The sequence below is a fragment of the Mus caroli genome, chromosome 10 (genome assembly GCF_900094665.2).
Source record: "Mus caroli chromosome 10, CAROLI_EIJ_v1.1, whole genome shotgun sequence".
NCBI classification, from domain to species: domain Eukaryota; kingdom Metazoa; phylum Chordata; class Mammalia; order Rodentia; family Muridae; genus Mus; species Mus caroli.
In genome coordinates, this window is record NC_034579.1 from 87,895,437 (window position 1) to 87,920,234 (window position 24,798).

General features: G+C 44.9%; 1 protein-coding gene across 1 annotated transcript; it reads left to right on the plus strand.

Annotated features, from left to right (window-relative positions):
* Window positions 1-1,506: 1,506 nt before the first annotated feature.
* Ndufa12 (NADH:ubiquinone oxidoreductase subunit A12) lies at window positions 1,507-22,827 on the plus strand. The gene is made up of 4 exons (XM_021174516.2): window positions 1,507-1,703; window positions 2,518-2,600; window positions 5,936-6,023; window positions 22,556-22,827. Exons 1-4 carry the CDS (start codon window positions 1,606-1,608, stop codon window positions 22,734-22,736), a joined length of 450 nt encoding a protein of 149 aa, XP_021030175.1. The 5' UTR covers window positions 1,507-1,605; the 3' UTR covers window positions 22,737-22,827.
* Window positions 22,828-24,798: the final 1,971 nt, after the last annotated feature.

The window sequence follows — 24,798 nt, forward strand, 5'->3', positions numbered from 1 at the left end:
CACTTTCTGTGGAAATGCAGCGACCTGAGTTCAGTCTCTTTCCTTCGTGCTGCACACACACACATGGAGTTTAAGATTATATAAACAAAGAAAACCTGCATCTATTTGAATAAGTACATAAAGTATAGAGACTATGATTTAACCAGTTTATTGTTACATATGTGTAACAGTACATTTGCATGTACATATACATATAAAATCTAGTCAAGTCTAGGTAATAGTTGGGAAGGGAGGAGGAAGGTGCAAATGGGGAAGGATATAGAAGGCTCAAAACTATTGGCAGTATGTCAAGCATCAAGGTTTTGCGGTTAGCCACCCCAAACCTACCAGTTAGAAGTGTGCATTTTCACATGAATGTATAATACAGACAGAGGTGGTCAGGGACAACCTATCTCCATTCAGTCAGAACAGGGGTCTGGCAGAAATCATGGGTTTAAATCTCTGTAGTCACTGAGTATTAGTGGCTGTTAGCTGGGACTTGCAGTGGGACAGAATCTGGGCATGCCCAGAGTCTCTCTGTTCTGTTCCTTACTGCCTACTGGCTGTGTTCTAAGGGAAGAGCTGGAGGCCAATTTGCCTTCTATCCTGCTATCAGAAGTCTCCTGTGACTCCCCTGCATTCTAGTCATCAAAAAACATACATATTTTGAGGAATATGCAAAGACACACAGGGCTTGGAAACAATATACAAACAACGCAAAATATTTTAAAAATAAAATTAAGAATATTAGCTGCTCTTGCCAAGGACCTGGGTTTGATCCCAGCCTACCTTGCAAGCGTGAGAAAATAAGTTACATCTCAGAGCCCATGTAGAAAATGAGGGTATGGTGGCACCTTTGTAGACTCAGTTCCAGGGATGTGGAGGCAGGCGTATTCCCGAGGTTTGCAATCTGGCCAGCCTTGTCTACTTGACACTTAACTATTTTTAATCTTTAATTTTATTAATCCTAGTTTCTTCTTTCTTTTCTTTTCTTTTCTTTTCTTTTCTTTTCTTTTCTTTTCTTTTCTTTTTTTAATGGTTAGGGGTTTGCCAGTATTGTTTATTTATTTTATTATTTTGTAAAGCACTAACTCTGTGATGAAGTCCACATAGTGTCGTCTGTGCTTACACCTTGCAACAATAAAATAACAAATCCTTCAGGTATTTTACTTAATCTTATTCTTTGCAATTCTTCATTACTCATCTACCAGCACACCGACGCTTAATGAATTCAAAATCATACGCACTCTGTCTTAAATGTACAATACCGCTGTGGGGTCAGTAATGCATTTCTTAGCTTCTAGTGCTATCAGGAATTTTTGGAATGTGTGCCATCGTTGTCTGGAGGAAGAAACTTATTTCGACAGGAGAAACTCCCATCTTGGAAAGCTTTGCTTCACTTTCTGGGTACAGCCTCCGAAAACATTAATTTCACCTTTAGGAAGACACCAACCTGTGCAGGAAAACCCCAGATAATCCTCCCTGCGCGAGCTCCAGCTCTGCGCCTGCGCAGAACTACCTCCGCGGCCGGTTGACGAGCAGGAACCTTCAAGCGGCGGCGCCTTGCTCTTGAGTATCTCGTCTTCCGCCCGGCGGGTTTTACCCGCAACACGGAAGGGGCGGACCATGCAGATGAGAATGGAGCTGGTGGAGGTCCTGAAGCGCGGCGTGCAGCAGGTCACCGGCCACGGCGGCCTGCGGGGTCTCTTACGGGTTTTCTTCAGGTAGGAGGCCAGGGCTAGACCCTGGGTCTCTGGGGATGCACCTCCGCTGGCTGCTTTCCTGGAAAGGAGCTCAGATTAGATCACTTTGGAGGTCCACGGATCCGGTCAAGGACAAGTTCAGTCCCAGAGTTGAGTTCCTTGGACTGAGACGTCTCTGGGCCCTGCTCAGCCCCTAGTGACGGAGCTGTGACGCAGGGGCTAGGTTAGCCGGGATGCTCCGGGCCCCAGTCCTGGGTAGTGTAATGAGGCTTAGCATAGCAACCCCTCTACCCCCCACGGTGACCTTGGGCAAGTTTTCCTCTGCACTGTGTACAGTAAGAAGTTGAAGGCGGCGATCATGCCAGTCCCGATTAGCCCCATAAATCGCAGCAAATCCAGGGAACCACTGAATAATCCAGGGGACACTCGTAATACGAAGATGATGAAGTACTTTGACTGCCTGAAGGTTTTGCTAACTTAGTGTCTCAGGGTGCACGTATCTACATACGTGGGCCGTGGCTGGAAAGTAGTGTTTTAGTTGCAATCTAAGCACATCAGTTGTTTGGTTGATTCCCCCCACCCCACCCCCCACCTGTCTGCATGCTGCTGGGACAACACAGGAGACTCCAGAACTCTTTGCCAGAAAGTTAATTCGTGAGCGTTGAGTGGCAAGAGCCTCTAGCCTGAGGCTAGAGGTGTACAAGCAGCGAGCATCCCCCGTAGCATCTCGTTCTTGTGGTCGATGCAGAAACAGTCGGTGGTACGGTCTGTTTCTGGGTTTGTCTTGAACAGTGAATCATTCTGAGATGCCTTTTTTTCCCCTGTGTACTTAAAGGGCAAATGATATAAGGATTGGTACACTGGTGGGAGAAGACAAATATGGAAATAAATACTACGAAGACAACAAGCAATTTTTTGGTGAGTGCAGTATTTTCTTTTTCTTTTTTTTTTTAAGATTTATTTTATTATTATATGTAAGTACACTGTAGCTGTCTTCAGACACCCCTGAAGAGGGTGTCAGATCTTGTTACAGATGGTTGTGAGCCACCATGTGGTTGCTGGGGTTTGAACTCAGGACCTCTGGAAGAGCAGTCAGTGCTCTTAACCGCTGAGCCATCTCTCCAGCCCAGTAGATTTGTGTGTGTGTGTATAAATGGATGGGGTTAGGATTCAGAGTTTAGTTTTGACATCATGCATGAACAGATACTAAGTGACTTGGAAAGGAAAACTCAATAGGAAATTTAAAACGTGGGCAAAGGAGATGGCTCAGCCAGTTTAGGCACCTGCCACCATACATAGTGACCTGAAGTACACCCTTCAACGACCCCAGACCTCATCTTTCAGGTGAAGAAGCCAAGCCATCTATCACCTCATACTATTCTGTAGAGGTATGTAAGCCAGACTTACGTGGCTGCAAGTTGGTGCCCCAGACGTTTGTGTCTTATTCTGTAACCATAACATTTTTTGTTTGTTTGTTTGTTTTGAGACAGGGTTTCCCTGTTTAGCCCTGGCTGTCCTGGAACTCACTCTGTAGACCAGGCTGGCCTCGAACTCAGAAATCCACCTGCCTCTGCCTCCCAAGCGCTGGGATTTAAAGGCGTGCGCCACCACCACCCAGCCAACCATAACATTTTAAACACAAACCACAGAACTTTAAGCTTTGGTCAGATTTTAATAATCTGAGCCGGGGCATCGTGGCTCCTGTGGTCCCAGTACTCTGAAGGCAGAGGCAAGAGAATTGCCAAAGGTCCGAGGCTAGCCAGGATAGCCTGGACTGCATAGAAACCCTATCAAGCAAAACCTCCAAAACAGGTTTTCATAGATGACGCAGCCAAACCTTGAGGAAATGTCTTCGCCAAAGAGTCTTGATCATATGACAGAAATGGCAACAGAGCCCCAAGGAGATATTCTTTCTACTCAGTATTTTGTTGTTAGGAATTAAAGTAACTTTCCTTCTCCCTCTTCTTTCTTCTGTTCTCACAGTAAAATATAAGTATCTTTATTTTTGCTAATTGTTAGAATGATAGATAGTATTGAAAATATTAAAATTTGTCATATAAAGTAAAGAGTGAAAGCTGAGGTGAGAATATTAAGTGGTTCGGCGACCGGGAACTGTCCTTATGTGCCCAAGATCCTAGGTTCAGGGATAAAAAGAAAAGGAGAGAACGTAGGAAGTACCTTCTGTTGTGACTTTATTATTATTTTTTTCTAAAAGGTTTTAATCACATGTACTTAGGTGTTTGAGTGCCGGGGTGCACGTGTGTCAGAGAACAACATGTGGGAGTCAGTTCTCTCCTTCCACAGTATAGGATGCAGGGATTGAACTCAGGCCCTCACACTTGGCCACAAGCCCCTTTACCTGTGACCATCTCACTGGTACCTGCAATTTTACTTGTATTTTTTTTTTTTTTTTTCGAGACAGGGTTTCTCTGTATAGCCCTGGCTGTCCTGGAACTCACTTTGTAGACCAGGCTGGCCTCGAACTCAGAAATCCGCCTGCCTCTGCCTCCCGAGTGCTGGGATTAAAGGCGTGCGCCACCACGCCTGGCTCCCTACTTGTATTTTAATACTGCAACTTATGCATGTTTTAAAGGCTTGAATGAGGGCCAGAGAGACAACTCTGCGATTAAGAGCTCGGCTACTCTTGCAGAGGCCTTGGGTTCAGTTCATAGCACCCACCTGGCAGCTCACAGCTCTCTGTAACTCCAGTTCCAGGGGAATCTGATGCCCTCTTCTGGCCTCCAAGGGTACCAGGCACACATGGGGTGTACATACGTACATATACTCAGGCAAAACACATAAAATTTTTTTAAAGAATTTTTTAAAATAAATACATAGTCTAAAAACAAATTCCTAGAAGTGGAGTTGTCAAGTGTGAACATGAACTTTCAACATAAAATTTATTTATTTATTTTATTTGTATAATATTAATTATTTTATTTTATGGGTTTTGCCTGTGTGTATGTCCATATGCCACATGCCTGCCTGCTGTCCATGGAGACATCAGGTCTCCTTGAATTGAAATTGCAGATGACTTGTGTATAACTGACCTATTGGATTGCAGTTCATGTTTAGTTATACATTCTTCTGTTTTTCTGTGATATGTGTTTTCTGTGCCACTCAGTCTGCTCTGGAATTCAGCTGTCCTGTCAATGAGTCTATGAGTGCTTTTGGGGTGTATGTGTTTGCGTGTGTGTTTGTGTGTGTATTTGTATACTATGTTGGAGGTATGTGTGTATGTAGTATATGGTATGTATAGTATGTGTGTGTGTGTACTACGTTGGGTACTACATGTTTGTGTTCAATATGTGATGTGTATGTAGTATGTGCTATGTGTAGTATGTGTGTACAATATTGGTGTATGTGTGTAATATGTGATCTGTGTAGTGTAACGTGTACACAATGTTGAGTGTATATGTGTAGTGTGTGTGTGTAGTATGTGGACTGTGTGGGTGTGTAGGCCAGAGGACAACCTTGGGTATTGTGTCTCATGTCCCATTCACTTCACCTTTTTTCCTTCCACTGGCCTGGAATTCATCAAGTAGGCTGGGCTGGCCCAGCCAGTTTGCCCTAGGATCCACCTGCCTCTGCCTGAGTTGGTGTTACATACCCACTGCCATGCCTGGCATCCATCTATTTATTTTCATTTAATGTGAGCTCTGGGGATCAAGCTCCAGTCCTTGTGTTTTCGAGGTAAGCACTTTCGGGACTAGTTCTCTTTCCACCTTGGGAACAGTTTTGGAAATAGTAGGTAGGTCACCCAGCTCATTTCACAGAGAGCTGATAAATAGTAAGGCAGCCATAGTGTTTTGATGCCGTGAACTGTCCTCTTAACTAACCACCATTTATAATAGTCACCGTTATATAAAACTCAAATATTTCCAAAGGACCACAGTGTTCCTTTATGAATGCAGTTTATTTAGAAACCCAGAATTAATGTGTGCTGTTGTGAGTATGTTTTTGCTCTGGTTCCTGGAGAACTTTCTTTTCTGGGAATTCCCTGAGCAGATGGGGCCAAGCATGCCTCTTCGTGTTCATTCTGGGTCAGACGTCGGGGAGAAGCGAGGGTTCTCCACTGTGAAAAGGTTGTGAGCCCAACCCCAGCTCCATCCCTGCTCTGTGATGCAGCTGGCTTCATGGTACAGCAGGATGTCATCCCTCGGACACACTGTTATGTTAGAACAAAATAATACAGTCTTTCCGGTTTTATGTGCGTACGCTTCAGAAACTATCTTCTCCCTCCTCCCACTCAGGCCGCCACCGATGGGTCATCTACACCACCGAGATGAACGGAAAAAACACATTCTGGGATGTGGATGGAAGCATGGTGCCTCCTGAGTGGTAAGCTAAGTGGGCATAGGACAGGCAGTATTCACTTAACAGTAGAGGAAAGGTACTCACAGTGAGAGAGTCTGCTTCAGGTCGCAGGGGTCATAAGTTACTCTACAGCTGCCGTGGCTTGAGACACAATCACTCTTTTCTCATACTCTGGGAGTCAGGGGCTCTAAGCAAAGCAAGATGGCAGTCTCTGCCCTGCGAGGTCTGGGGCCTCAGAATCCTAGACTCATCTGAAGACATGTTCACTAAGCAGGCAGCAGTGATGCTAGTGGCTGAGGCTGTAGTCGAAATGCCTTCACACCTGTGGTTCTTCAGGTGCAAGCTCGAGAAAAAACAAGCAGAAGCCTCATGGTCCTGAGACCTGATCTTAGAAATCCTTCTCACTTCTGTCTTCTGTGCAGTGAAACAGAAAGTGCTGCCCCTGTTCAGCCTGAAGGCATGTTAAATGACATTGTGTGTGTGTGTGTGTGTGTGTGTGAGAGAGAGAGAGAGAGAGAGAGAGAGAGAGAGAGAGAGAGAATGATGGTGTGGTAATCGGGGGAACACAGCGTGCCACCATACCACCTATGTGAGTGAAGGGGAAGACACACAGAAATCTGGCCCTGCATGTCCCTGGCACTTTGCCTTCAGGCATTTCTCCCTACTTCTTTAGGACTTGGTTTTCTCATATATAACGATAGCCTCAAGTCTCTAAAACCTTGGCTTTCAAAATATACGTGTTTTGAAACCAGAACAAAATATTAAATGCTGTCACTTAAGCAAATTGATATAGAGTATTTTAGAGCCCAAGTATTTATATCTTTTATTCTCCCCCCCCCCCCCCCCCCCCCCGATTCTTGAAATAACAAACTCTGAAAGTCCATATCAGTTGAACTAGAAGTTTTCATTTAAGGAAATTCAGAAACTGAAAACACAGCTAGAAGTTGCTTGTGTGAGCTTGGAATCCTGTCTGCTTAGGACGTTGTGGCAAGGAACAGCAGCAGCCTGGGCAGGAGGCTGGGAGGTGGCTCAACTGGCCGAGCGCTCACCCAGCACGAGGCCTTCCTTTCAGTTCCTAGTCTTGGGAAACAAGCAGCAGTAAATAAAACCCTAGGAACCAATGCAGAGCATCAGTAGCTGTGATGTTCTATTTCAGTTGAACCTGGTCGCTAGCACAGTTAGGGGAGCGGCGGCTGTTGAAGAGGAACTGGGGTAACTGCACAGTACACTCTTTAATTCTAAAGCCTTCTGGAAACCAGGAATGTGGTGTTAGTGGGTGAAATGCACGGTGAGACAGGGAGTGCTGGGGCCTGCCGTGAGCTGGCAATGCAGACTCTGCCAGGAGAGCCACAGCCCCACTCTGCTTTGCCACTCAGTGAGAATCCCACCAAAGCTTTCCAGATAGTAATTTTCTAAAGGAGTGTATTTATTTGTATTTCATTGTGTCGGTTCTTGGTTTTCTAATATTAACTTTTTGTAGCCATTTAAGTATACCCAGTAAAATGTTCCATTGTGATGGAAATGATCTATGTCTGCACAGCCTAGTACAGTAGGCACATCTGGCCCAAGCACTTTACAATCTGGGTGATACAACTAAGATTCTTTTTTTACTTTTTGAACAGGGTTCATTCTGTAACCTAGGCTGGGCTGGAGCTCGTGGTAATCCTCCTGGCTCAGCTTTCAGAGTACTAAGATTACAGATTTGAGTTTACCTTTTATTCATATACCTAGTCATTTATTTTACTAAAATTAAATAGGCTGTGTGATTGGGCATGCAGTTTTCAAAAATGCTGTTGGGCAAGGGAAACAAGCTTCCAACATCTGTTCCTCGTTAAGTAGCCGTCACCTGGCCAGTACTTGGGCTCGCCGGGAGCACAGTACTTTTGCAGGAAGTTACCGGTTCTTCTTGGTGGTAAGCAGCAGTGGCTTGGAGGTGGCGCCTCCTGGCTTGCTTGGATGCTTTAAGGGGAATAAGCCAATGATCTCTGTGCTGGGAGATTGATTAGAGCATGTCGTCAAGCCTTGAGATCAGACCTGTCTGCTGTAGTAGTTTTGCTAGATGATAAAACTTGAATGGACCTGAAGCCTACAGGACAGTAGTTGGAAATCCATTGAAAGTCAGTCTAAAAGGCTGGAGTGTAATGAGGAGGGTGTATTCCTCAGACAGGCTGTGAGCTAGGCCTCTTGAGCCAGTTAGCTAAGAGGTGAATTCAAGGGAAAGGTATTGAAGGGAATTGAAAGCGGATACATAGTAACTGAGAACCTTAGGAGAGCCAAGCTGACTTAGGCTGATACAGGCAAAGCTTCAGTCGTCTCAGTCCAGCCATGGCACTGTGTAAGACGAAGTCCTTGACTCTTCACTCTTCCTGCAAAGGCAGAGAGAGATGAGGAAGCCAGGGGGAAAATGTTGAAAGCCAGCGGGGGTTGGTTTATGAAGTTTAAGGAAAGAAGGCATTTCTGTGATGTAACAGTCACTTGTGACACAGCAGGTACCAGCGTAGAAGCTGCAGCAAATTATCTAGGACATGCAGCTGAAATCACTGGTGAAGTTGGCTGTGCCAAGTGAGAGTTTCAGTATGGATGAGCCAGCCTGATATTGGAAAAAGATTCCTCTACACAGGACTTTCATAGCTGGGGTTGAGTGAGACATCAATGCCTGGCCTCAGGGTTCAAAGGGTGGCTCCCTTTGTCAAGGCTAATGCAGCTGATGGCGTCAGGTTCAAGTCAGTGCTGTTTGCTGTTCCAAAACCCTGCGCTCTGAGGAATTGTGCTAATACCTGTGGTCTGTGAGTGGAATGCCAGAGCAGAGGCAGCAGCACTGCTGTGTACAACTGACTGACTTTTGTCGCTGTGGAGGCTAACTGCTCACAAGAAAAGATCCTTCCCAGTATTGCCACTGACTGACAACACTTACTGAATGCTCCGAGGGAGATGGACAAGGAAATTAATGCTTACAGTCCCACCAACACACATCCCTCATCAAGGATCAAGGAGTAATCTGACTTTCAAGACATTATTTACACAATATATCCAGTAGTTATAGCTACTACACCCAAGATTCCTCTGATGGACAGGAGCAGTTCATTGAGAACCTAGGAAGGAGTCTCCATTCGGAATGGCTGAGAACAGTTATGAGTCATGGGAGGTTGTCAATCATCAGCATGACCCCAGCCCTCATGAGTGGCCTTGAGGGGTTCAGGACCCCAGAGGGAGCCGGAACTAAAGGTGTGGTCCAGCAAGCAAGAGACTAGAATTAGAGGTAGAGCCTGGGATGCTGCTGTGACTCCATTCTAAAGTGTTCCTGGATACAGAGATGCTTATGGGTTGAGAAAGAGGGGGGTCTTTTGAGATAGTGTGTCCTGGTGATGATGCTGTGAACATTGCTGAGATAATAGCAAAAGATAATAGGTTTTTCATCAACGTAGTTGATACTGTGGCAGCATGGTTTGAGAGGGATGGGTCTTCCGAGGGTAAATACTATCAAACAGAACCAGATACTACGTGAACATTCCTTATGGAGGACTCAATGACATGGCAAACTTTGGTGTCATTTTTTGTGTTCTTTTAAGAAAATGCCAGGAGCTAGAGAGATGGCCAGATGGATAAAGTACTCCTTGTACGAGCCTGAGGAGCCGAGTTTGGATCATACTCAGGAAGCCCAGTGTGTGGCTGCCCCATCTTCCCAGCATGGGAACTCAGAGTCAAGAAAGTCCCAGAGACTGCTGGCCAGCCAGCGTAGCTCAGGTTCAGTGAGACCCTATCTCAGAAGTTAAGATAAAGCTTTATATCAACTTCTGGTCTCCACATGTACTGCCATGGGCACATGCACCAGCATACATGTTCATGTGCCTGTACACAGACAGAGGAAAAGGACGAGACATTGCCAGGCTAGAGGTAGAGTCCCTACAGAAGAGACAAGACTTCAACAGCAAAGTGACTCAAGATGGCTAGTAACTTTCAGCAATAACTTATTATAAATTAGGGTATATCTAGTTTGGGAACATACTGCTGCATATGGACTAGAGGCCAGCATCGTGGACGCTTAATTTTTTCATACACAAGACTATGAAGACCAGAAGGCTTCTTGTGACTCACTGTCACTTTCCTTATCGTGCTTCGGAACCCGCACTATCTCAGGACATTCCTTTAGTGGTTTTATATTCCTCATCTTGTTCCCTGCCTAATACCACACGTTACAGTCCCATCTCCACAGTCCACATCGTTGTCTTTTCCTCACTCTACCTGCTGGGTAATTCTTGGTATGGAAGTAAGCGAGTGCTTCTGTGCCAGTCCCATAGAACTTCCTCCCTCCCATGTGAACTTCCTCCCTGCCCCCAACACCCACACGCGGTTGCTCTGTTCTTAAGGGCACCCCTCTTAGCATGAATTTTCTGACTAACCTTGCTGAGCTGGGTGCCAGCTTGGGCCCACCTTTAAAAAACAAAAAAAAAAAGTTAACATATAGAGCAGTGAGTTTCACTGTGGTATTCTCATACATATCTATAAAACTGTCATAGTTTTCTTCTCAGTGTGGCCTCACTTCATGGCTTTTGTACTCTGGTTGCTATGTAGATTCAGGGAAGATGGTGGGGCTTTAGGCTAATGCCTCGGGGAAGCTGCTGTGCATATTAGTTGTCTGGGAGGCGGCAGTAACTGCTAGAGCAGCAGCCAGTACTACAAGCCGCATCTTAGGGTTGTAGTAGCTGCCAGTCACGGAGCACCAGTTACCAAGCAGCCTAACATGGCAAACAGTGGCTCGCACTCTTGGTTAGCAGGTGGGTGTTTCCCCTGAGCACCTCTGACCCAGGCCTTCCCAGAGCTGTAGGCTTTGCTTGGGAAGGCTACACTGCCACAGTGATGGGGGTCCTTTTACACAGGAATAACTCAAGACCTAAGAGCCAACAGTTGGAGAGAAAACAAGTCCTCTCTAGGTAGAAGCCAGGCTTGTTAGGAGTAAGCAACTAGTCCCCCCCACCAACCCCCCAACAATGTGCATTGCCCAAGGGGGCAGATCCAGAGAAGAGGCCTGGAGCAGTGAGGCAAGTCAGCCCTCTTGCCCCTAGGTTGCTTTCTCACTGGAAACAAAATTAAGACATAGGTAAAACTTTTAAATTAAAGGGAAAAAGAAATGTTCACTAAGGAGCTGGTATGTGGTGATGCATATCTGTAGTTCTAGTGTTCCATAGGCTGAGAGAAGCATAGAAAGTTCCAGGCCAGCCTATACTATGTTGCAAGACTTTGTCTCAAACAACAACAACAAAAGTCTGTTCTGATCATTTGCTCATTTTAAAATTTTGTTGTTGTTGTGTCTTTTATTTTGAGGTCTTTGATCTGGGTTACTGGAAGTAGAGTTACCAAGGTAGGAAAGACAGAGAAGGCTTGGTAGTCAGGAGTTCTCTTTTGTAGACACAGTTGGGTCTGGAGAGTGACAGCTGAGAACACTCATCGGCAGTCAGGATAGAGAATGATGCTAGACACAGGAATTCCCAGGGATTTTAATTTTAGCTAGTGTACTGTGTAATTTAAAAGAAGACGACCTTCCGTGCCACGCCTTGCTTGCTGCTTTGGAGACCAGGTAAGAATATACTGTCTGGACTGTTAGGAATTTAGCTCTGATTGGTAAGTTGCATATGACTGGGGGGGGGATCATAAATGCCTGCTCTTCAGGTGTGCTTGGAATGGTGTGTTCCCTGTGGGAATGGCAGTTCTGGCACTGAGCCTATGTCTGTAGAGATGTTGGCTGTCGAGGAGCAAGAAGCTTTTAATCCCAGGCCAGCTCCTGCACCTGCTGGATACGACGCTCATCTCCCTTGAGTGTGTGCTGTGTCGTCTGGGGAGTAAGGGAGCCCAGCTCCTGGATGGTTGAGTGAGCTGTCAGCTGCATGACCGACTGCAGAGCTCGCAGTGAGAGGAACCTGTGAGGCTGCCCAGCTGCAGGTGGTGGCTCTGTCCTCCGCTCTGAGTCAGCAGGTGCCACTGAGGCCTGTGACAGTCTTGCAGCTTGCTCAGCAGCTGAGTAATGTCACCTGGGGACAGGTTTTCTTCCGAGGCATTAGTGAATTTCGTTAGAATCAGAGATCTTGAGTCATCTTGTCAGTTTCCCTTACTCTTCCCTAATCTTGTGGGGTGGCAAGTTCACTTTATGGATCCTGTCTTTGCTTTGTTCCTTTCAGTCTGCCAGTAGCCGGTATGGCCACTAGGTCCACCCATGGACATGCAGAAGGGATGTGTGTGTGTCAGTGTGGCGGATGTCTTGGAAGGGCACTGGGCTGCATGGGCCTTGAAAGTAAAATGTTACTGTCTGTTATCCCGCACAGTACTCTGCTCAAAGACTTTCAACTGCTATTCATCTGAGGCACTGGCGCTGTGTCCCTGTGAGAAGGGAAACACACGTGCCCTCCAGGAGTTTACAGCACCTGATGAGTACAACCTGGCAGAGTCATACCATACAATTCTACAATTCTTTACTAAGATTAAAATGTCTTAGTATTTGTATTAGTTTAAATGCTTATATAGAATAATCTCAAAGTATTACTTAAGTAAATGCTACATATTTTATACCACTTTTATCTCTCCTCACTTTTATCGTTAAATTACCCATCATTCCCTAGCTCTTAGTCTGAGCATAGAGTTGCTGACATAAAGACCAAGTGAATCATGAGTAGCTACGTAAAACTTGGCAGGGTTGGAGTGTTACTGAGTGTGGAGAAGTGGAATGCTGGGTTATTTCATGCAAGTAGGATAAAGTCATTGTTCTCTCTTGTATCAGTAGAAGTAGATTTACTGTTTTTGATTTGACGTGTTGGAACCCTGACTTGCTTAAAAATTGTAGTTTGATGGCTTGCTTGGATTTTTCTCTGCAGCATGTATGCCATGCCTCCACTTGGTGGCACCTTCTGTTCATTTTTAGCAAACATGTCTTTTTCCTCAGTGTAGAGCACTCATGTCTCCTTGTATACTGAAATCTCTCTCTCTCTCTCTCTCTCTCTCTCCCTTCCTCTCTCCATCCCACCCTTTCTCACCTTCCCTCCCTCCTGTTGGCCTGTGTTCTAGTTTTTTTGTTTTTATTGTTTTTAAAGAACAAAGTCATAGAAAGGTTTGTGTGGAGGAGGTGGGGTGGACAGAGGAAAGTCAAGAGTGCTTCATTGGATCAGGGCACTGAGTGAGGCCGTTCACAGACGTAGAAAAGATGCAGTGGGTTGTGGTGGTCCGTGTCTGTATGCTCAGTAGTAGGGAGGTGGAAAAGAAGAAGAATCAGGAGTTGAAGGCTGGCCTGCACTAAATACCACCAGCCTGGGCTGCAGAGTGCCTTGTACCAGGGAGATGGGGATTATAGAAGACATAAAGATAGTCAGACAGGTGGGCGGGCTGGGAGAAGGAGATGTAAGTAGTGGGGGATGGCTCGGGGTAGAGCATTCGTGTTCCCTGCACAGAGCCCTGACTTCATTCTGGAACTCCACAAAGACACAAAACAAAGCAAAGCCTGATTGTGAGGTGTGACTGTTAAAGAAACCTTGGCAATCCAGAGGCACACAGTGCAACCAGAAATACACTCTGAATTCCTTGGCTTTTGAACGGACACCCTTAGGATTCCCCTCACCTGGTCCCCGGATATAGGTCGGCTTTTATAGAAAAGGAATGTGTTCTTTTTGAGAGATGAGGTCATGTTGTGTTGCCCAGTTTGGATCTGAACTGGTAGGTTCAGGGGATCCTCCTGCTTCAGCCTCCTGGGTAGCTGCTACCTCTGTCCCCTAAGAATCCCGGTGGAGAGAAGAGATGTTAGTTTACTGTCACATCCTCTGTAGAAGAACATTGTGGTTATAAATAATAAGCATTTGTATTTGTGACATATGCAAGTAATTTGCGGTTTCCTCCCCCATTCACAGACACTTCCTGCGTCTCAGCAACATTCTGCCTGTTAGTCAGTGTTCCACTAGCTGGGGGCTGTTGTACAATGGCAATTTGTATTTAAAATTAACATCCCATTTATTGCAGCTGTAAATCTTAAACTGTAGTTCTTCTTAAGCCTCGAGGCTTAGCTCATAAGCAGAATAACAAGATTAGTAAATTGAATACTTTCTGCATAAAAATAAAGAATAATCATTTTCTTTTGTTCCTTGATGAATGTTTGATAAACTAATGGAAAGGATTAAATTCTCCTAAACAGTTATATCTATTTACAAATTTAGTTCATTACATTATGTTAAGCATTTTAGTTAGGTTACATCTATAAATTTAATATATTTAATTTTCCCCAATCCTTCAAATGCCCAGTGAATCGGGTGTCAAGTCACTGCTCTGATCACATAGGCAGTTCTTATTACTCAAGCCAGAACTTAAGGGTCATTTCAACTCATCTAAGATCTGCCAACTACTTTTTCCTGCCTTGCTTCCTTTTAAACTATTATTAATGTGTCGCCCTCATCATTAACTGTTCTGTTTTCATACTTGTGTCATTGATAAATAACATGTCCACCCACCGTTTTGTACCCCCTCCCCTGCTCTCTTTTTAAAATTGGGTTCATTATTATTTGTATACACTGGGGTGCTGTGAGGTAGGGGCTGGGTGTGTGTTACAAGGAGTACAAACTGGTGAAGTTGGTTCTCTCCTTCCGTCTTTATGTGCATTTTAAGATCCCACTTGGGCCTCAGGCTTTCTGGCAAGGCCTCACCAGCTGAGCCTTCTCTGCAGCCCTGCTGCTTCTCTCTGAACATGGCAAACTGCTACCAGAGACTTCTACTCAAATCCAAGCCACAGGTAACAACAGCCGAAATGGTCTGGCTGCATTCTTGACAGCTGCCGCTGCCTGCCTTGTGAGGTATTAGTGGTTGGTTTGGGTTTGGGTTATTTCCTGGGCTGAGGATTGCATTTCGGGCCTGTGTGTGCCAGTCCGGGACTGTCCCACTGAGGGTTAGTCAGCTTCACTCCTGTTCCACTACTGTGCTTCTGTGTTATATTGGGAGGTTTTGCTCATTATTTTAATTGAATTTTCAGAGTCAAACCTGGGAGCTTGTGTATGAGAGACAAGCACTCACGGAGCTCCACCCCAGTCCCCTCTTTTCTTTTTCTGCAACCGCATGCTGGGCCTTCTGTGTTCTTTTCATAGTGAGAAGACAGGTCCCATCTCCTCACTTGGTCCATAAGGCTCCTATGATCTCTGTGCATTCCAGCCCTGAGCATGGTCCTCCTCCATTTCCCTGTGCCTCTGACTGTCATGTTCTTAAACTGTGAGCACAACTCCATGTGAGCTGTTGGTGTAGGCTGCCATAGCTCACATGCTCTGGCATCCCATGCTGCCCTGGAGGGATGAGGCCCGAGCTCCCTCCCTGCCATCCCCACTGACCCATGCCTCTGCCCAGCATCTTTGTTTTCATTTTCCCTTTTATTGAAAATGGATTTTTTCCCCTCATATAGTGTATCCTGATTACAGTTTCCCTTCTCTCTCCTCCCAGCTCCTCCCTGACCACCCCCTTTCTGTCTCTCATTAGAAAACAAACAGACTTCTAAAGTATAATAATAAAATAGAATAAGATAAAACAGAAACTAACACATCAGAATAGGGCAAGACGAACAAAGAGAAGGAAAAGAGCCCAAGACACAGACACAGAGACCCACTTGTTTGCACTCCCATAAAAACGCCAAACTGGAAGCCGTGATATATATGCAACGGCCAGATTTGTATGTCTGGGTCTGGGCTGCCTCACTCAGAGTGAGTTTTTTATAGTTAAAAAAACAAAAATGAAATCATGAAATTCTTAGGTAAATGCTTAGCATTTATTGTGAGGTTTTTTGGTTTTGGTTTTGGTTTTTTGGTTTTTTTGTTTGTTTGTTTGTTTTCTAAGACAGGGTTTCTCTGTGTAGCCCTGGCTGTCCTGGAACTCACTCTGTAGACCCGGCTGGCCTCAAACTCAAAAATACACCTGCCTCTGCCTCCCGAGTGCTGGGATTAAAGGCGTGCGCCACCACGCCCAGCTTATTGTCCATTTTTAATTTCTTGTCTGATTCTTCAAATACTGTCCTACAAAGCTTCCTAGCACATAGTAGCTTATAGATAAATGTCTGTCGAATGAAGATAGATATATTTTCTTTGAAGCAATCACTATGTTTAGATATAATGATCATTTAAGTACTTAATGCAAAAATGGCACCTCTTTGTGTCTTTTTAAATTATTTTTATTTTACATGTATAACTGATCTGCCTGCATGTATGTAAGTGCACCTTCTAACTTAGAGGCTAGGAGAGGATGCGGTATTCCCCGGAGTTACAGACAGTGATAAACCTCCATGTAGGTGCTGGGTACAGGATGGGATCCTCTGCAGCAGCAAGAGGCGCTGTCACCGGCTGAGCCATCTCTCCAGGACTCCTCCACCTGGCCTGGAGCAACCTGACAGAGATCACCCACCACTGCCGCTGCTCCCAGTCCTGGGATAAATGCTCGTACCACTACACCTTGCTCAAAATAGGTCCCCCTTAATGTTTGTTTTCAGAGTAGAAAATCATACGAAAAGATTATCTTCTAAGAAACTATAGACTGAATGATTAGGGTTTTTTTTCCTACCATTTCTTATTTAAAAAAATACTGGGTCTGTTATGTAGCCAAGGCTGGCCACCCACTCACCATCATCCTCCTGCTTCAGCCCCCTAAATGCTGGGGTGACAGTGTGTACCGCCAGCTCTGCTTTGATTTTGTTTTTGATACAAAGTTTCATGGAGCCAGGTTGGTCTCAAGCTTGCTATGCAGTACAAAGCTGGCACTGGACTAGTAACCCTTCTGCCTGCAAGCCCCGTGCTGGGGTTACAGGAATCCAAACGGGATTCTTATATTTTCAAAGAAAGGTTAATGGAATTTTCTATACCTGGGGTTTAGAAATAACCTAGGGTTATTCTTTTAAAACAAAGAGCTGTTCTTATTGCCAATGTCCAGAATTTAAAAAAAAATCTTTGTTGTAGATTTTCATAGGTTATCATGACTGTGACATATTCTGGATATATTACAAATAGTATACTTCATAAATAGATACTTTCAACATTTCTGTGTGACCGATAATGAAAGGCATTGCATTGTGGAAATGGCCTAGGAAAGCATTCATTAAGGCAGACTGAGAGAAACTATCTGTCTACCACTAAAACATCTGAGTGCTTTAAAGGAAGTGATGCCGTTTAAATGGTACCATAAGTGAGATGAAATGAGCTGGAAGTCATTAGAATCTATTTATAATTTCAGAGTCATGTCAGAAGACTTGGGTAGGATTTATAAACCATTTCCCAAATTGGTTTGATAAACGGTATGTCTTTTTAATATGCTTCTTTTTTTCTTATTAAGTAATATGTTTGCTTCAGAAAATAACAAAGGAAATAAACAGCATATTGTCCTACCAGATGGAAACAATAACTAATAATATTTTGATAACCTGTCATTCTGATCTCCTTTGCTATGTACATAGAACCTTTTGGCTTTACTCTTTAACATATTTAAATTTTTAATTTTATTCATTTTTATGTGCATTTGTGCATACATGAGTTTGTGTGCTCCAGATGCACACAGGTGCTGGCTGAGGCCAGAAGAGAGCACCTGAACTGGTGTTAAACCCACCACATTGGCGCTGGGAACCAAACCTGCTTCCTCTTCAAAATAATGAGCTCTCTTAGCCACTGACCCATGAATCCAAGTCCAAAATGTCATTTTTAGGGGTGTGGGTGGGTGTTTGCCTGACAGCCAGATAGCCAGCCATGTGTATGGTGCCTACAGAAGCCAGAACAGAGGGAGGGTCAGATCCCTCCTGCTGGGGTGACAGCAGATGTGAGCTGCCTGGGGGGGAGGGGGTGCTCGAGGAACTGAGTTTCCCTGTTTGGATAATCACTCTGTCTGGATAATAATGCTCTGCCGCCCTGGACAAACCATGTAACACGTCTGTGCTCTAGATCTCCCACTAATCAAAGTGGAGGTATACTCTCCAATTAATTAATTAATTATCCAGTGGATTAATGTTTTTTTTTTAATGTTTAGAACAATGCCCATGATTTATAAATGCTGTCTAAGGATTGTTTTAAAAATTAACCAAACAACCTGCTTTTAAACCTTAAAATATGGCAAATGGTTTATCAAGTGATCATCTATACTGTAATTTATAGTGAGAGTTTAGTCTAGTGGCTTCATCGTGCATAACTTAAGAATTCCCTTTTACTCTTGGCTTTGTTCATTCCATTTTCTCACTGCTATAACTAAAGCTGTGACAAACATCCTGTACATAGACAGCATTTGGCTCAGGTGTCCTCTTTCCTTGAGGCAGAGGTCTACAGGAAGAGGACTAAGTAGAGCACACATGGCCTACACAGTTTGGAAGACGCTTTTGTATTTCTGTCAAAGTCCATGTGACTTACACACCTTATGGTTCCAGTGAGTATTTTAAATAAACTACATTTGCTGAGACACTTTAGATGGGTATCATCTCTCAAATACTTGTTTTAGAAGGTTAATTATCTCTTGGTATTTCTAAGCACTTTGACTCTATCTGGAGTGAATTTTTAAATGTATAATGGGAAATCTATCTTAATTTCCTTTTTTAAACAAATTCATCTTAGCAGTGTGTCGAGACTCTTGCTTTCCCTAATGATGTGACAAGGCAGCCCTTCCTTTGGTTGACTTGCGCCTGCCGTGGCTGGAGTCTTCCTGTCTGCTGTGCTTCTTTGCCGGTCTCTGTACTTTCTGTTTGTGACTTAACATTTGATATCTGCTAATGACAGTCTTCCTGGCCTTTCCCAGCGTCCATAGTTGCCTTGGGTGGCCGTGCAGCTGATTTAGAATGACATCATCAAACTCTGACAGACCCGACTGAGGACGTAACTCAGGAGATTGAGAAGTAGTAACGCCTGCCTGTGCTATCACGCTTGCAGTGCGCTGTCCTGTAAAACCGTGTTTGAGGTTTAAACCCCGTGGGGTGGGCAGGATGGAAGTAATCATTATCTAATATCTTTTTTTTCCAATTCTGTTGATACACCAGAACATTTAACTATTGATTTTTCCCTAATGTTATACCTTTTCATAAAAATTCTCTTTTTGGTTTTGTAACTATTCCACTTTTTTCCAGTATCCTTATTTGTGGTTTTAGGGACTCTGCCAAGATTCTTTTACTGTTTAGGTAACACCAGTCACTAATTTTGTAGACAAGTCTCTTAGAACGTCGGCATCTATAAGTCATTCAGTGTGACCAATAATTTAAAATACTTTGCAAGTAAAATATTTTGATGTAGAAATCTAAAAGGTAACCACTTCCCCCTTTTATTTAAAAGGCTTGCGTTATTAGCCTGGCAGGCTATAAACAGCTTATTTCTTTGTATCCTGTTGAAACAATTACTGTGTGTGTGTACGTGCGCGCGTGCGTGCTTGTTTTGAGTTTTGTTTTTTTGACAGGGTCACACTCTGTAGACCAGGCTGGCCTCAAAATCATAGAGCTCCATCTGCCTCTGCCTCTCTGCCTCTCTGCCTCTCTGCCTCCTCTGCCTCTGCCTCTGCCCCTCTCTGCCCCTCTCTCTCTGCCCCCCCCCTGCCCCTCTCTGCCCCTGTCCCTGCCTCCCCAGTGCTGGGACAAAGGTGCGCACCTCACATCCCGCTGACCGCTGCTTACTTATTTCCTGATGCTTACCCATATCCTTGCAAGGATTTCAGATTTTATAAGTTACAATAAAAATGATTTTTCTTGCATTTTCTGTGAACTCTTCAATTTCTCACTTAAGTAAGCAAACAGGCATTTGCAAGCTTTGGACTGTGGTTTCATAAATATCACTTTAACCTTCAGCAGTCTCGAAAGCAATTAATTGAAAAAAGGTTTTGTTTATCACTTAGACTCGGTGAGGTAAAAGTCAACTCTTTGCCCCGTGTCTTAAACTCCCATAAACCCTTTGGAATGTAACAGGCTTGCTGTGACAGCTCATCTCTCTTCTTAGTACTGACAGAGCCTGTCACACAACCAGCAGCTGGAAGGCTTTCCAGATTTTTGTTAACTGGTCCCAGCTTGTGGGTCCCAGTAACTGGAGTAATCCTGTTGCCTTTAGTACCTTGGTTCTCAACTGAAGGTTGTGACCTCTTTTGGGGTTGAACAACCCTTTTGCAGAGGTCACCTAAGACTATCAGAATACACAGATATTTATATTAAGATTCACAACAGTAGCAAAATTACAGTTAAAATAGCAAACAAAAATAATGTTATGATTGGGGGGAATCAGCACATGAGGACCTGTATTAAAGGGTCACCACATTAGAGAGGTTGAGAGCCACTGCTCTAGAGGATGTATGATAGAACCAATCCAGCTTGTACAGACTTCTCCTTCCTTCCTTCCTTCCTTCCTTCCTTCCTTCCTTCCTCCCTCCCTCCCTCCCTTCCTTCCTTCCTTCCTTTCTACTGTGTTTGGCCAGCTGCTCATCTGAGCCATAAGTCACTGCTGGCAGCCGGTCCTACCTAGCAATGTGCTCAGCTTCCTGTTTGCTTGTTGAAGTAAAACCTTTTTCTCTTCTCTTCTCTGGAGCTGCAGTTCTAGTGCTGTGGCTTTTTCTCTTCTTAGGGGGCTCCTGGGTCTTGAGAGATCTGATGTGACAGCTTCTCCCTCTCCTTCCTCTCCCCATGTAAATTTTCTACTTGGCTTCCTGCTGCTGCTTTGTCTCTTAAAGTTGGAGTGCTTTCTTATTACTGGGCTCTTCCATTTCTACTCCATGTTGAGCCAGGTTTTTAAAGGGTGTGTGTGTGTACGTACATGTATGCTATGCTTGCTGAGGCTGCTCATGGTCTGAGGAGTCAGTCTCTCCTTTCCCTGTGTGGGTTCCAGGCATTGAACTCAGGCTGTCAGCGAGGTAGTAAGCACCTTTACCCGCTCACCCGTGTCTCTGCCCTGCTTGAAATTTAATTAGATATCCTTTGAATCCAAAGTACTTAGGAATTTCAAGCTATGGTTTTATGTATCTGTTTGTTTGTTTGAGACAGGGTTTTGTTATCGTAGCCCAGACTAGTCTGGAATTCATCCTCCTACTTCCGCCTCACTACTGTAGGATGACCAACAACCGCCATGGCCATGTTAATTTCTAGCCTCCTGAGTAACTGGGAAGCTGTTGTTCAGTTTGTTTTACAGGGTTGTTCCGACCCCACCCTCCCTCTATTCCTAAGATCACCCTTCACTCTGGATGGAAATTGTATTCTTACTCCATTAACATGTGGACACTTTCAGAACCCTCCTTATTTTACACTGCCTTCTGAGCCTCAGTACCTTCAATAATGACATATTATGTCTCTTGAGAATTGTCTAAGAAAGTAAAGACAATGGCAAAACAACAGGATGACTATACTCCTTTTAATTTTCTAAAGGTAACAACTAGTTCTTGTTATCCAGTATTGACTGGTTTTCTTGTGTGCTAGGGCAGTTCATTCTAAAAGAAGAATGTAGAGTATTTTGAGCAACATTGTAACACTTACATAGTTGTGTTGTTATAACTGTGTTTTCATCAGTCTCATTTGAATAGTAAATGTGTGGTTTGCTTACTATAACAGATAGGGTCTCATGTTGCCCAGGCTGGCCAGGACTCCTGTGTTACCCGGGCTAGCCTGGACTCCTGAGCTCAAGCGTCCTTCAGCCTGTGGAGCACCGCCCACACGCACACACACACACACACACACACACACACAGGGCTAGAGAACTAGGCAAGTGTTCTTGCACCCAGCTAAGTCCCCAGTCCCACAATTTAGTGTTTTTAATACAAGTTATTTTTTTCTGTGGTGTTCAGCCTCCAGCTTGAACTGTGTAGAAAGCATTTTCTCCAGCAGGACCTTCATGAATTTCAGACTGAGGCTTTGTGAGGCAGAGTAGCCTGCGCATAAGTTCTCACACTGACTTACACTCTTTATAATCGACTCTAGAGTAACATCTTTACATCTAGTCAGGATCCATGGTATACACACACTGTGTTATAATTCAACAGCAGTTTTCTCTGTATTTGTAATACATAAAATAATGGTGTAACTGAAAAAGGATGGTGCCTTAAATTAGAGAGACTTAGTAAGGATGATGAGGGAGAGCTAGCAGGTGCTGAGTGCCTGCCTTCAGTTAGAGACTTAGTAACAGTGATGGGGGGAGCCAGCAGGTGCTGGGTGCCTGCCTTCAGTGAGAGACTTAGTAACAGTGATGGGGGGAGCCAGCGGGTGCTGAGTGCCTGCCTTCAGTTAGAGACTTAGTAACAGTGATGGGGGAGCCAGCAGGTGCTGGGTGCCTGCCTTCAGTTAGAGACTGAGTAACAGTGATGGGGGGAGCCAGCGGGTGCTGAGTGCCTGCCTTCAGTTAGAGACTTAGTAACAGTGATGGGGGGAGCCAGCGGGTGCTGAGTGCCTGCCTTCAGTTAGAGACTTAGTAACAGTGATGGGGGGAGCCAGGGGGTGCTGGGTGCCTGCCTTCAGTTAGAGACTTAGTAACAGTGATGGGGGAGCCAGCAGTGCTGAGTGACCATCTGGGCAGGGATTCTATGAACTCTGCTGCAGTCTGACTTTGACCATAACTCAGATTTCTCCTCTTCAGGCACCGCTGGCTTCACTGCATGACTGACGACCCTCCGACGACTAATCCACCGACTGCTCGTAAATTCATCTGGACAAACCATAAATTCAATGTCTCTGCCACTCCAGAGCAATACGTTCCTTATTCCACCACTAGAAAGAAGATTCATGAATGGGTCCCACCTTCGACACCTTACAAGTGACAGCAGCGAAGACTGTTCCTGCACTTCCAGGCTAGTGCAGGACCATCCTAGCAGCTGACCATGAACTTGATTAAAATTGCTTGACCTAGCAGTGTCTTGTGCATTTACGTCGTCATTCATCCCCTGCAAAGTAGAAGCTCACACATGAGGGAGGGTGACTGACATAGATCTCTGGGGCGGNGGGGGGGGTGGCAGTGGGGGGTCTGAAGTAAAGTTCCCAGTTCTAGGAAATAGCCCCAGGGGCCCTGTTTGTGTTTCATGACCTTCCCCGACTTCCATGGCTGGTTGATAAGGGCAGGCCGCATTCCAACCTTAGCCAGACATTGGGAAGCTGCATGGAGAGACACAAACACCACGTGGCAGCCTGGCTCAGGACCTCTGGTGTGGCTCTATATGGAGGAGGTTATTGGAGATGTCCTATTTCCTTCCGCACCCCACTCCCCCTTTGGTTTTTTGAGATAGGATTTCTTTATGTAGCCCTGGATGTTTTTGGAACTCACTTTGTAGACTAGGCTAGCCTTGAACTCAAAAGATCTACCTGCCTGTGCCTCCCAAGTGCTGGTATTAAAAGGTGTCTACTAAAACCATCTTGCAAGATGTTCTAATTCTTGGGTAATTGTTTGTTTAATCTGTGTATTCTTCACATTTCAGTCTAATCCTTTTTAAAGACAGGGACTCATATAGCCCAGGCTAGCCTCAAACTTGCCATCCTTGAGCTGAGGGTGACCTGGAGCTCCGACCTTCCTGGGATTAAAGCATGTACCATCCATCACATCTGGTTTTGGGTTGCTTTTTAAAATGCAGAGATCCTGGCAACCAAGGCAGCATCTATGAGATGCTGATACACTTTGACTGCCTTCCCCGTGCTTCCATTTGAAGCAAGGCCGTGAACTTCTGAGCCAAAGAAATCAACCCACCAGAACCAGTTCTAAGTCTTCCTCAGTTGATGGGACAAACTGCTTGCTCCCAGCCTGTCCCCTGAGTATCCCTTACTTATCTGGATCAGGCTGAATGCGGGGGCCCTTGGGAGACAACTGTTCACCTGGCTCTTTAAGGCAGCTTTCTGCATTTTGCTGACTGATGAAGCACAGGTCCAAACAATAAAAGGCAGCCAGAGCTGGGTTGAGATTTTGCACGAGGTGTTCATCTTCCCTTTGCTCCTCCATCAACAGCGTTGTTTTTTTTTTTTTTTTTTTTCTGCTCCTAGAAGTAGATTGGCAAGAGGCAGTAAGTAGTTATTAGCCCCTGGCTCAAGGACCATGCTGCAATAGTAGAGATGTATAGAAGGCTTGCCCGTGCCGCCATTGTTTCAAGTGGTGTATACTTGAAAGGGATTAGCCCCCAACCCCAAGGATCCGTGGATAGGTGCTCCCTCCAGGTTAACTCTAGTTTGGGGGTAATTGACAGTATGGCCCGCTGGTCAGAATAAAGGATTATGGGAATTTACTGGAGATCCCATTTCACTGACCTGTATTTGCACATCCTTATTCCATGGTTTATGTCCGAATTTCCTGCGCATCATTTGCACCATGACAGCACTGGCTCCCTGCCCTGGGCTCTAAGTGTTCCTGGAGTGCAAGGGTCAGGGAGAATCATTCCCAACCCCTAAGGGGTCATGTACTGATTTTTTTTTTTTTTTTTTTTGGTTTTCGAGACAGAGTTTCTCTGTATAGCCCTGGCTGTCCTGGAACTCACTTTGTAGACCAGGCTGGCCTGGAACTCAGAAATCCGCCTGCCTCTGCCTCCCAAGTGCTGGGATTAAGGGCTTGGGCCACCACGCCCCGGCTCCATGTGCTGAAATTCTAATTCCCATTGTGAGATATGAAGGGGGAAGAAAGTTAATCTGGCCATGGTGCTTAGAGGTAGGACATTTGGGGAGTGACTGGGATTAGATAGGGACATCAGTGTAGAACTCTGTGACCCAGTCCTGGTGGCTTCATAAGAAAGGAGACCTAAGTGCAGGCATACCTGAGCTCCCTTGTCTGTCGCCTTCCTTGCACCATCTTGAATCTACTAGAAAGAAAGTTATCACCAGATGCTGCCCCCTTCACCTTAACTTAGA